At 39.7% G+C, this 12155-nt stretch overlaps 1 protein-coding gene across 2 annotated transcripts in view; it reads right to left on the bottom strand.

Annotated features, from left to right (window-relative positions):
* Positions 1-12155, bottom strand: part of SORT1 (sortilin 1) — a 76512-nt gene that overhangs the window by 30204 nt on the left and 34153 nt on the right. For both annotated transcript variants that reach the window (XM_007529326.2, XM_007529327.3), the window contains exons 4-6: positions 5394-5496; positions 4709-4873; positions 2396-2469 (exon numbers count right to left, since the gene is read on the bottom strand). In XM_007529326.2, coding sequence (XP_007529388.2) covers positions 2396-2469; positions 4709-4873; positions 5394-5496 — 342 coding nt within the window. The remainder of the gene's footprint in view (positions 1-2395; positions 2470-4708; positions 4874-5393; positions 5497-12155) is intronic.

The following is a 12155-nucleotide window of genomic DNA, read 5'->3' as shown; positions in this document are numbered from 1 at the left end:
TGTTAGAAAGTGAACCACCTGGGGAGATTGGGTGATGGGAACTGTGTGGAGTTGTACCCCTCCTACCCTATGGATTTGTTAATTTTTAAAAATTTTTTTTATTTAAGAAAGGATTAATGAACAAAAACATAAGGTAGGAGGGGTACAACTCCACACAATTCCCACCACCCAATCTCCATAACCCACCCCCTCCCATGACAGCTTTCCCATTCTCTAGCCCTCTGGGAGCATGGACCCAGGGTCGTTGAGGGTTGCAGAAGGTAGAAGGTCTGGCTTCTGTAATTGCTTCCCCTGGATTTGTTAATTTATCCTTTCGTAAATAAAAAATAAATTTAAAAAAAAGTTATTTCCTGTGGCGGGGAGATGGCACAGTGGGTAGAGTGCAGGACTTACATGAGTAGGGCCCTAAGTTCAGTCCTCTGCACTGTATATGGTACTCTGTCCCCCTCCAATTTCATAAAGTAAATACTTTAATTCATTTATTAATATTATTTATTTGATAAGGCAGTGAGAAACTTAGAGGGGAAAGGAAGAAAGGGAGAGAAAGACTCCCACAACACTGCTTCACTGCTAGTGAAGCTTTTCCCTTGCAGGTAGGGAATGGGGGCTTGAACCTGAATCCTTGTATACTGTAACATATATATTCAAACCAGGTGTGTCAACACCCAGCCCTTTCATAATGTAAATAAACATTTAAAATATGTCAATAGAAGTTTCTTCCTGGTAAGACCACTAATGGTGAAGACAGAATTCATTAAATTACATAAAATGAGGGAAGCAATTACAGAAGCCAGATCTTCCACCTTCTGCAACCCACAACGACCCTGGGTCCATACTCCCAGAGGGATAGAGAATGGGAAAGCTATCGGGGAGGGGATGGGATATGGAGATCGAGTGGTGGGAATTGTGTGGAGTTGTGCCCCTCCTATCCTACGGTTTTGTTAATGTCTCCTTTCTTAAATAAAAAGTAAAATAAAAAAAACATAAAATGAAAGCTTAAGAGGCAATGTATGCCATGGTAGTACTGAGGAAAAAATGAAACAACTCATCTACCCAGCACTTGCTGGAAAAGGTCCACTTTAATCATCTTTTTACCTTTTAGTTAATTTAAACAGACGTATCAGACAATGCCTTAGGAAACTGCACACATGTCTGGCTCCCAAAGTAGAGGACATTAGACCCATCATCCTTAGCATTATAGGTCATCACCATGAACACCAACCCTCTGAACCATAGCATAATGTTCCCATTAGAAGTCACTGAGGTATGTGTGCTCTCTTGATCTGTCACTCAAATATTTCACCCTGTTATTATTCTCTTGGGTTTCTGCCTGTTCTTCTAGTTCTTCTGTCTCCATCCAGCTCAGGCAGTGTCCTTGCTAGCACTCACACAGCCCACCTTTGGCAGCAATCTAGTCTCAACTACAAAGCCAGATTAATAAATTTGCTGACATTAGTCAAAGAGAAAGAAGAAAGAGGCATTAAATAAAGATCTGTGCTTAACCAGAATTTTGGAGGTATGAAGGCTCTTAAATCAGTTCTTGTTCAACCATCCCCCCCAAACCCAAACAAATCTCCTTTCATAGAAGGAAAAAAAAAAAGAGTTCCAGAAAGTTTAAGCCATTGACTAAGCAGTAAAGCCAAGTTAAAACAACGGTGACTCAACTCCCAAATAAGAGCTCCTTTCACTATATCACTTCTAAGTCTGTACCTGGTGATGGTATGTTGTGCACACATGTGTCGTGTGTGCTTGTGGGGCAGGGGCTCACTGAGAGAAGTGAATGAATTTTGGTGCTACTGTGAATCTGGCAGTCTGCAAGCTCTTTGGGTTTTCTTCCTGACTCCTCATTATATTCCACATAGCTGAAATAGACCTCTAGATGAGGGAGTGAGTTATTTTGGCAGCCACTACAAGTCTTTAAACACTGACGGAGCACCAAGTCAAGGTGAGGGAAGGAGAAGCTAATGTTAGAGAGGGTGATAAAGGCCAGCTCACATCAAGTGTTCCTTCTATGCCAGGCTGAGGAATCTGGTCTCTGTTTTACAGGAGTCACTCAAATCTGGGCATGAAGTACATACAAGCCTAAATCAAACCTGTATTTCATGTTATTCTAATAAATGTCGCCGTTTATGAAGAATTTTGCAGACAACTACTACTATGTTGGATGCCTTACTTAAACTTCATAGTCTAACTTTTACTGTGACTAGGTTTTCTTTCCCAGAATTAGGAACTCTTCCAGGTCAAGGTCTGTGTCACACCCTTCTCTTGTATCCCTTACGGCACCCTGAAGAGTACTTGGCACATAGTAAGTGCTCAATATTTACTCATGTGACTTTTGGCAGCACCGTCAGGAAAGGTTTAGGACTTTGCACAGATGGAGTCTTTGGTTACTCACCATTTGGCCAAACATACTGCTTTGTGGATTTCTTCCCATTTTCCCCCAAAATTCCTGGACACCCACAGGCCATTCTGAAAGATTATAAATGACTTATCAAAATCCCAGCTTTATCCTGTGCAGCTGCATGTCTGACCTCTAATAATTCATATTTATTTATGACAGTAAAAAACACACCCTGAAGTTCCATCCAAGCTGCCTGAGCTCCATATACACACACATGGCTTATGAAGGGCCCCTTCAGGAAATTCAGAATAATAAATGCTTATGAAATGCCTACTATGTGCCAGGAACTGTACCAGATGTTGTACTAAAGATACAAGGGGGGAAGGGGCACACCTCCTGCACTCAAGGAGCCCACAGAATAATAAGAGGTATGGGAAAAGAAAAAAGAATGTTTGATACAACATGATTAAGTGTTACAGAAACATGATATTAATAGCAGAGAAGAGGGTTATTACATCAGATAGTTTTGAGGAAGCTGAACTGTTTTGAATGATGAGTAGTATAACCAAAAGAAGGCAACTGGGGAAAGAAGATGTCATTGCACAAGGACTGACTAGTACTAGCAGATGTGGAGAAGTGGTATACCATTGCAGTATATGCAGGGAGCTAGAAATGTGTGTGTGTGTGTGTGTGTGTGTGTGTGTAAATGTATTTTATATATAGTCAGAGAGGCAGAGAGTGAAAGAGACCACAGCACCAAAGCTTCCTTCAATGTAGTGAGGCGAGGCTTAAACCTGGGTTGTGTACATGGCAAAGCAGTACACTATCCAAGTGAGCTATTTTGCCAGCTGCCACTTTTTTTTTTTTTGTCTCCAGGATTATTGCTGGGGCTCAGTGCCAGCACTATGAAGGGTTTTTGGCTCAAGCTTCTAGAAGTTGATTTGCAGGAAATGTTGCTAAGATCTGAGGCCTCCTAAGCAAGGTAGTTAAATTCTAACTTTCCTTGTATCCTGCAGCTTTATTATTGCTCAAAGTTCAAGCCACAGAAAACCTATTCTCTTCCAGTGTTCTCCACCCTCCCTATAATGCCCTTTTGCCCATCTCAACTTTCCCACCCAAGATGATTCTGTGTGTGTCCCCAGAACAGTTATCGTAGCAATGACTCTCAAATGTTCAGGCTCAGCTGGAGAGTTTGTTAACAATATAGTCACCTTGCAACCACAAGCCACTGATTTACTATATGTGGACCAGGGGCTAGAACTGTGCAGCTAAAACCAGTCTCCCAAGGGTTTTTACCTCATGTTGGTGGTTAGTAGACCAAACTCTTAAGAAGTAAGATTAGAGAGAGCCATATAAACATAAAGTTTAATTATGGTTGCCATAAGCTGGTAATCTCTTTGGGCCCTTATGATGGAGGAAATTGGTCCTCCAGGAAAGAAAAAACTGAAGGTCCTTATCAGGGCACTTAAAGAAGAAAGAATGTGGCCAGGTGGTGGCACACCTGGCTAAGCACCCACATCACAGTGCAAGAGGACCCAAGTTCAAGCCGCTGGTCCCCACCTGCATAGAGAAGCTTCACGAGTGGTAAAGCAGGGCTGCAGGTATCTCTGTGCCTATCTCTCCCCCTCTCCTCTCTAAATTTCTCTCTGTCTCTATCAAGAGTAACTTTTTAAGAATATATAAAAGGGGTTTGGGTGATGGTATACCTGATTGAGTGCACACATCACAATGCACAAGGACCTGGGTTCAAGCCCCCACCCCCACCTGTGGGAGGGAAGCTTCATGAGTAGTGAAGCAGGGATGCAGGTGTTTCTCTCATTCTCTCCCTCTTCCCTCTCAATTTCTCTGTCTCTATAAAGTAATAAATAAATAAAAATATTAAAAAGAAGAAAGGAGAATGAGCAGCAGACATTGGCTTCAAGGGAAAAGACAGAACACAGTAGGAGTACAGGGGATACAATAATAGGAGTACAGGAATTTAAGACTGGGGATTTAACACATCAGAGTCAAAAACAGAAATCAATGTTTAAAAAAAATTTACAAATATGTGACCTGGTCATAGGAAGGGGACAATAACATTAGGAGTTTAACGATTTATGTTGTCCCTTACTCCAATAGCACATATCTATTCACTTTAAAAATACATCATTTAGATATTATACTTAACTAGAAGACACAACACAGAAAAAAGGACTGTGCCCTCTGCCAAATAAGGAAAAAATGTTCCCCCCCCACACCCTGTCAAAAGAAGTTACCAGAAAGTAAGTAGTCTGACATAAAACTATTAAGAACAGAGTCCTTTTAAAATACTGGATTTTGAGACTACAAAAATGAAAAAGGCAAAACAAGTTCCTCAAGAAGACTTACTTCTGTGCTGAGAGCTAAAAGATAATCAGAATTTTCAGGGCTATACATCATCTGAGTCAGAGGATGGAATGGGAGATTGGTCTGAACAAAGTTCTTTGCAAAGTCTGATGATCTGAAGATTCTTCCTCCAGGACTTCCTCCAGAAACCTCAGCTGTTAAGATCACCTAATTAGGACAAGAAATGTTCTGATTTAGGATATAAAACTATAAAACCATAGGAAGTTCTTACACTGATTTTCATCGATATCAGTTTTAAAAAATTAATTCTGAAAGAAGAGATATTAAGATTACTAGGCATACGCTACTCTTTCAGTATTAATCTTATAAAACATATCCAAAAAACGGGACTAGGGTATCATACATGAATTTGAACTTGGTCAATTCCAGTTCCCCAAAACCTAAAGTATTGTCCTCTTAAGAAGTATATAAAGCTAGACAACTGCCACATTACTATGAAGAGTTCTGGTGCATCTTAAATAGGAACAAAGAGGAGGATGGAGAGGAGGGAAGAAGAGGAGGATTTATGTGCTGAATTTCATTCTTTTGAGATCAGTATAAACACTAAAATAGAACAACTGCAAACTAGATATATTACTATATGTTCCTGGGTCATTACAATATTAGTATCTGGTAGCTTCACATGTGGCATCAAGCATAGCTCTATTTAGGCCTAAATAAGTCTCACCTTTCCAGAGTTTTCAGGGCCAATAGCCATGCCAAATTCAGTCCGAATGAAAGTATTATTGATGAGGTTTGTAATATCCTTAAAAGTCTTCCCATAGTCCTCACTGAGAAGAAAACAAGATAGGTTTAGAATGCAGTGGTCACAGACAATGTTGGGCTCCCACTTAACTTCCATTTCCCTTTCCATCTACTTTACTGAGGCAGTCACCCTCCTGTCAAAGGATGTCATGTGTTGATTAGTATGAAAGAAGATTAAGTGGTCTGTGAAGATGGTCTATTTTCCTCTAGACCAGAGGTTCTCAAATCAATGTCTTATTTATTTATTTATTATTGGATAGAGACAGAGAAATTGAGAGGGGAGGAGAAGAGAGAGACAGAGAGACACTTGCAGCCCTGCTTCACCACTTGTGAAGCTATCCCCTGCAGGTGCAGACAAGGGGCTTGAACCTAGGTCCTCATGCACTGTACTGTGAGCACTCAACCAGGTGTGCCACCACCTGGCACCATAATTAATGTATTTTTTAACACCACCCTACTCCAAAACAAGTGGGTAATGTCAGGAGACATTCTGGAATATCACAGCTCAGGGCTGAGGTATTCCCAGCATCTAGACAGTTACAGGCCACGGATGTTGCCACATATTCTACAATGAACAGCACAGTTTCACTTCAACCTGGCTTCAAATGCCAATAGTTCAGAGGATGAGAAACCACAACACAGTAGCATGTAAATGTAAAACAATTATGACACAGTGACTTGAAGATAAACCTGCTGATGCAAATCTGGAACTTTAAAAAGTCGGATCCTATGACAGTGGACTGAGCTGATCCTGAAGCCTGTTCTTCCTCTGAATTGAGCTGTAAGTCATGAGTTCTACTGTTCTTTAAGCTAGCTTGAGTTGGGATCTCTGCTCAATGTACTGAAGACACCTAATTAGTCTATCACTGTACTGTACTCATGATAAACCTGTACACTAAGTTGCAAGAGTCTTGAAGCCACCCCCCCCCATTATCATTCCTAGGTACAAGTCTCCAAAGCATATGGCACACAGAACTAAGAAACTAGGAAAAACAAATATAATCTCGATTCTTAGGCTGTCAAAGTTTTTCCTAAAAGTTCATTCCAACAATACTGTTGAGTGGCATTTAAATCCATATTTAGTTTTAGTTTTCAAAAAACAAAAGCAAAAAAAAAAATCAGTATTTGTCTAACTCAATTCCATATAAAGCTTTCAAAATATGACACAAAGCTAAAGTTAAAACTGTTAAATTTAAATAGATGTATTGTTAAAGTTAAATAAATGTATTGAGGGATAGTGCAATGTGCAATGGACTTTACTGAGATACATGTCATAAAGAATGGTACAATTTGGGAGTCGGGCGGTAGCACAGCGGGTTAAGTGCAGGTGGCGCAAAGTGCAAGAACTGGCATAAGGATCCTGGTTCGAGCCCCCAGCTCTCCACATGCAGGGGAGTCACTTCACAAGCAGTGAAGCAGGTCTGCAGGTGTCTATCTTCCTCTCCCCCTTTGTTTTCCCCTCCTCTCTCCATTTCTCTCTGTCCTACCTAAGAACAACATCAAGAACAACAATAATAAATAACTACAACAATAAAACAAGGGCAACAAAAGGGAAAATAAATAAATATTTAAAAATTTTTTTTAAAAGAATGGTACAATTTTTGGTAGCAGCCTTGACAAAGTATCACAAACTGCACAACATGAGAGATGCAAGAAACTGAAGAGAACATCTTGTCCAACTCTCTTATTTCACAGATGAGGAGATACAATGGGAGGCAATTTATCAAAAGCCATCCAGTTAATTTAGGGAAAAACAGAAAGTTACAATCCAGTTCTCTTAACTCTCAGTCCCAAATTAGACACAATTTTAAACTACATGTGGGTTTTTTTCCTTTATAGCTTCCAGTCCTCCTCTATCTTGTCAGGCCTTAAGCCTGACTAAAGCAAAAGCCAGCTAAAAGGAATCTGGAGAAAGACAAGAGGTACATATCTGTGAATATTTGGACGGATTCATGACTGTGTGCTAAAGCAAACTCAATATGACTTTAAGTTGTATGATGAGTCTTTTCATCTTTTAGTGCACACAGAGAAAATTCCTAGATAAATAAAACAGGGATTGAACATGACCCAGCAGATTCCTATATTACCTTGCTTTGGCTTTGAATTAGTTTTTTTTCTCCTGACAGCAGACTTTAGGATGTGCACACACAGTTCCTAGCTCTATCAAGTGCATATCATAAGCAGTTTAGGCAACCTTCTGGAGCCAGGGGGTCTGCAGCAACTTGATTATCACTAGCAAACTTGCTTTAAAAAATTTTTTTTTGGTATTTTATTTATTTATTTTCCCTTTTGTTACCCTTGTTGTTTTTTTAATTATTGATGTAGTTATTATTGTTGTTGTTATCGTCGTTGTTAGGACAGAGAGAAATGGAGAGAGGAGGGGAAGACAGACAGGGGGAGAGAAAGACAGACACCTGCAGAACTACTTCACCGCTTGTGAAGCCACTCCCAGGCAGGTGGGGAGCCAGGGGCTCGAACCAGGATCTTTATACCAGTCCCTGCGCTTTGCACCATGTGCGCTTAACCCACTGTGCTACCGCCCAACTCCTACAGACTTACTTTTTAAGAACTTGCCAGAGAGGTGGGGAGACAGCATGATTATACAAAAGACTTTCATGCCAGAGGCTCTGAGGTCCCAGATTCAATTCCCAGCACCACCACATGCCAGATTATTATTACTGAGCAATGCTGAGCAATGCTCTAGTTATTAAAATAGTAATAAGAATCATAATGTAAAAATAAAGCAAAGGGGCTGGTGGTGCACCTGAGGGAATGTGTATGTTATATGCTCAGGGATCCAGGTTCAAACCCCCCCACCTCCGGTCCCCACCTTCAGGGGGAAAGCTTTGTGAGTGGTGAAGCAGTGCTGCCAGAGTCTCTCTGTCTCTCTTCCTCTCTATCACCACCTCCTCTCTTGATTTCTGGCTGTCTCTATCCAATAAATAAATATGACTTTAAAAAAACTTATTTAAAAATGAATAAATAAATAAAACAAAATAAAACAAGTTGCTACAACAAATATATACCTGGCCATCAGAGGAAAAGAAAGCAATATGAATGAAAGAAAAGTATCAACATCAATAAAGTGATACTGGAGTTGAAAAAAAATCATCAGCTATAACACTCTAGTCAGTTAACTAAACTGAACACAGTGGGAAAGCATCAACCTTTTGGGGGCTTAAGTCGGGTTCTATGGAGACCATACTGGACCCAGGCATATATTGCAATATAATACTGTATTTAAAAGTAGCTTTATTTTCCATCACCAAGCATATTCGCATATAACAATCATCATGAAGAAACAAATGAAACATCTTTTTTTAATATTTATTTATTTATTCCCTTTTTTATTGTTGTAGTTTATTGTTTTTTATTTTGTTTTATTGTTGTAGTTGTTCTTGGTGTTGTCATTGTTGACAGAGAGAAATAGAGAGAGGAGAGGAAGACAGAGATGGGGAGAGAAAGACACCTGCAGACCTGCTTCACCGCCTGTGAAGCGACTCTCCTGCAGGTGGGGAGCCGGGGGCTCGAACCGGGATACTTATGCCGGTCCTTGAGCTTCGGGCCATGTGCGCTTAACCCGCTGTGCTACCTACCGCCTGACTCCCACCAAATGAAACACTTTAAAAACAAGTCTACTTGTCAAATTCCATATAACTGATAGATAAGAATAACAGTTAAATGGTAATTTAACAAAATACTGTGAACTGTTTGGCTTTAGAAACAAAATCTTAATAGCAATTCTAAACACCATCTCTAATATATTACTGCTCATTTATTTACCAACAAGAAACAAATGCTTTTGCATATATCTGTGGTGTGAACATGCCTAAGAATAATGCACATGCTGGGACCAGGAAGAGAGCAAAATGGCTGTGTGAAAGACTTTCCTATATATATTCTGGATATATATATATAGAGAAACTGAAAGGGAAGGGGGGACATAGATAAGAGAAAACAGAAACACTTCTAGTACCGTTTCACCACTTGTGAAGTGTTTCTCCTATAGGTGGGGACAAAGGTACTTGAGCCTGGGTCCCTGCACATGGGAATATGTGCATTCTACCAGGTGTGCCACTGCCCAGCCCTTACATGTTTAAATTTCTAGCCTGCTGCCTTACCCAATAGATTTCAAGTTTGCTAGCTTCTACAATTCTGTGAAACAATTCAGTGTAATAAATCTACTTTCCTCTCAAAAAGATAGATCATCAAAACCCTCCAAGAAGTGGCCCAGTGAGAAAGTGCCTGCTGTACATGATAAAGTTTGGTTTGAGTGGTCTCTCTCTCCCTCCCTCCCCCTCCCTTCTATCCTTCTCATTAATAAATAAATAAAAGCTTTAGAAAAGTTTGGTTTGGATGGGGGTAGATAGCATAATGGTTAGGCAAACTGACTCTCATGCCTGAAGCTCCAAAGTCCCAGGTTCAATCAATCTCCCGCACCACCATAAGCCAGGGCTGAGCAGTGCTCTGGTAAAAAAAAAAAAAAAAAAAGGAAAACTTGGGTCAGGAAGGTTTGGTGGTCTAGGGAGATGGCATAGTAGCTAAAGTTAGACTCAAGAGGTTAGAGAATTTAAAAAGTGCAAAACATCTTTCTGTTACAAAAAAAAGAAAAAGAAAGTTATAATCTCAATTATAGATAGTTACTTCCTTTTTTCCTAGTGAAAGGCAGGTGTGCTTTAGAACTATTACACAAATTAAAAATTATTAGCAGAGAATCAAACATACTATCCAAATATGACTCTTTTCGATTGAATAGATTAACAGATAATTCAATTTTCCCTAATCATTAGGGACTTTATAATTTCCACCATCTTTCAGCAACTGTTTTTTTATAACCAAAAGATCAAAGCTAACTTGGCACAGGTGACAGAGACAACTCCCATTCTTGTGAGCCTCCATGCTGTATTACTCAGAACAGGTGGCAGGCATGTGGTCAGCTGCCTTTTATTTGAATCCCAACCACATCTTTTGACTATTGAAGATTTAATAGAAGAAGATAGTCCAAGAAGCAATATATCCACTTCGGTCATGAAAAACTGAGGCATCTTCAGTGCAGTTCAACAAGGTTTTACTTTCTTTCTCAGCATGTTCATAACATGTTTTGATCAAACTGCTCCCTCCCTTTCAATTTCTGAAGCAACATGTGCCTTTTGGCTGCCATGTTCGACATGAATCAATTCAGACCAGGTCAGGCCAGCCCCGTTGGAGAGGCAGCAAAGCATATGTAGTTTCCATTTAAATTCTGGAAGAGTCTCCACAGCAGGGAGAAAAAAATTAACATTCAAAATGACCTTGGCAAAAACAAACAACACTGCTGTGCAACAGGAAGACAAAGCACTGGTAACATTTTACTATATCAGAAATGAATGGGATTCCTCTCAAGTGAAGTGTACTACTCATAAAACCAGAGATAAAGACAAGGTAGAAAGAGGCTGAATCAGATGGTGGTAGATATCTGAATGGTAGCATGGGGATGTTTTGGTTTGGGCTATCTTAAAGTGATCATGTATTAAAAAGAAAAAAAGATGGGAAAAAAGTCATGAAACACATTTCACACCCCATGGGTATGACTCAGAAAACTGTCAAGTTCAGTTATAGTCATGATTAAGAAGCAATGTGGAGAATAAAAAGTGAGTTCAGAAGGGAAGCAAAGGAGTAACTGAAATAACATGTAGGGAAGGCAATTCAACCTGGCGGAAGAGCTTAGCAAGTAGTCTTCAAAACAAGGGCTCAGTCAGAAAGGAGGCTTCCAGTTGCTACTAAAAAACAGCATCTTCTATGATAAATGATATGAGTGATATTTATCACAGCTGCATTAGGAATAGAGGCTTGCCTCATTTTACCATGCTCTGCTTTGTTGTGCTTCACAGGCACTGCATTCTTTTCCAAACTGATTGTTTGCAGTAACTTTGCATCAAGCATATCTATCTATGTCATTTTTCCTCATTAGCATGTGCTCACTTTGTATTTCTGTTACACTTAATTAAGGTATTTATATTCTTTTTATAGACACAATGCTATTGTACACTTAGAGACAGTATGGTATAGTACAGAAATGACTTTCATATGCAAGTAAAAAAGTGTGACTTTCTTTATTGCAATATTTGCTTTGCTGGTGGTGGTTTGGAGCTAAACCTGCAATATCTCTCAGGTAAGCCTGTGGTGAAAAATTTGTTGCAACCCAAACATCTAAGCAAGTAATGATTAAGTAAACTATGTCAATCTACTAATAATAAAAATAACGGAGCTATGAAAATTAGCATGGTATTAAGCCTAACTATTCAGAATGAATGCAGATCAAAATGCGACATATTAGTAACACTTGCAGAGATGGAAGTGTATTTGTAGAGCTATGAAACAACTGGGAGAAGAGAACTGCTTTTTTTTACAAATCAGTATGGAAGGATTTCAATCCACTTTAACAACTGGTACAGCACTCAAAACATGCTGGCTACATGCCATCCCAGCCTGTTGGCATGGCAGCAGCTAACAGTGCCAAGTTCTTACTTCATGCTAGGCAATGCAAAGCATAACTTGAAATAGCTCAACCTGGCCATTGCTGCCATCTTCTACAGAAGGCAAAAAGATTCAGGGAGGTTAAGTGACTTGGCCAAATTCATTCTGCTTGTAAAGTACTGACACTCAATTCCAGGTCTGCCAACAAAACTAAAAATCCCAAAGAGGA

This window comes from Erinaceus europaeus, chromosome 11 (genome assembly GCF_950295315.1).
Source record: "Erinaceus europaeus chromosome 11, mEriEur2.1, whole genome shotgun sequence".
Classification (NCBI taxonomy): domain Eukaryota; kingdom Metazoa; phylum Chordata; class Mammalia; order Eulipotyphla; family Erinaceidae; genus Erinaceus; species Erinaceus europaeus.
Note: the sequence above shows the minus strand (reverse complement) of the source record. Positions and strands in the feature narration are given on the sequence as shown.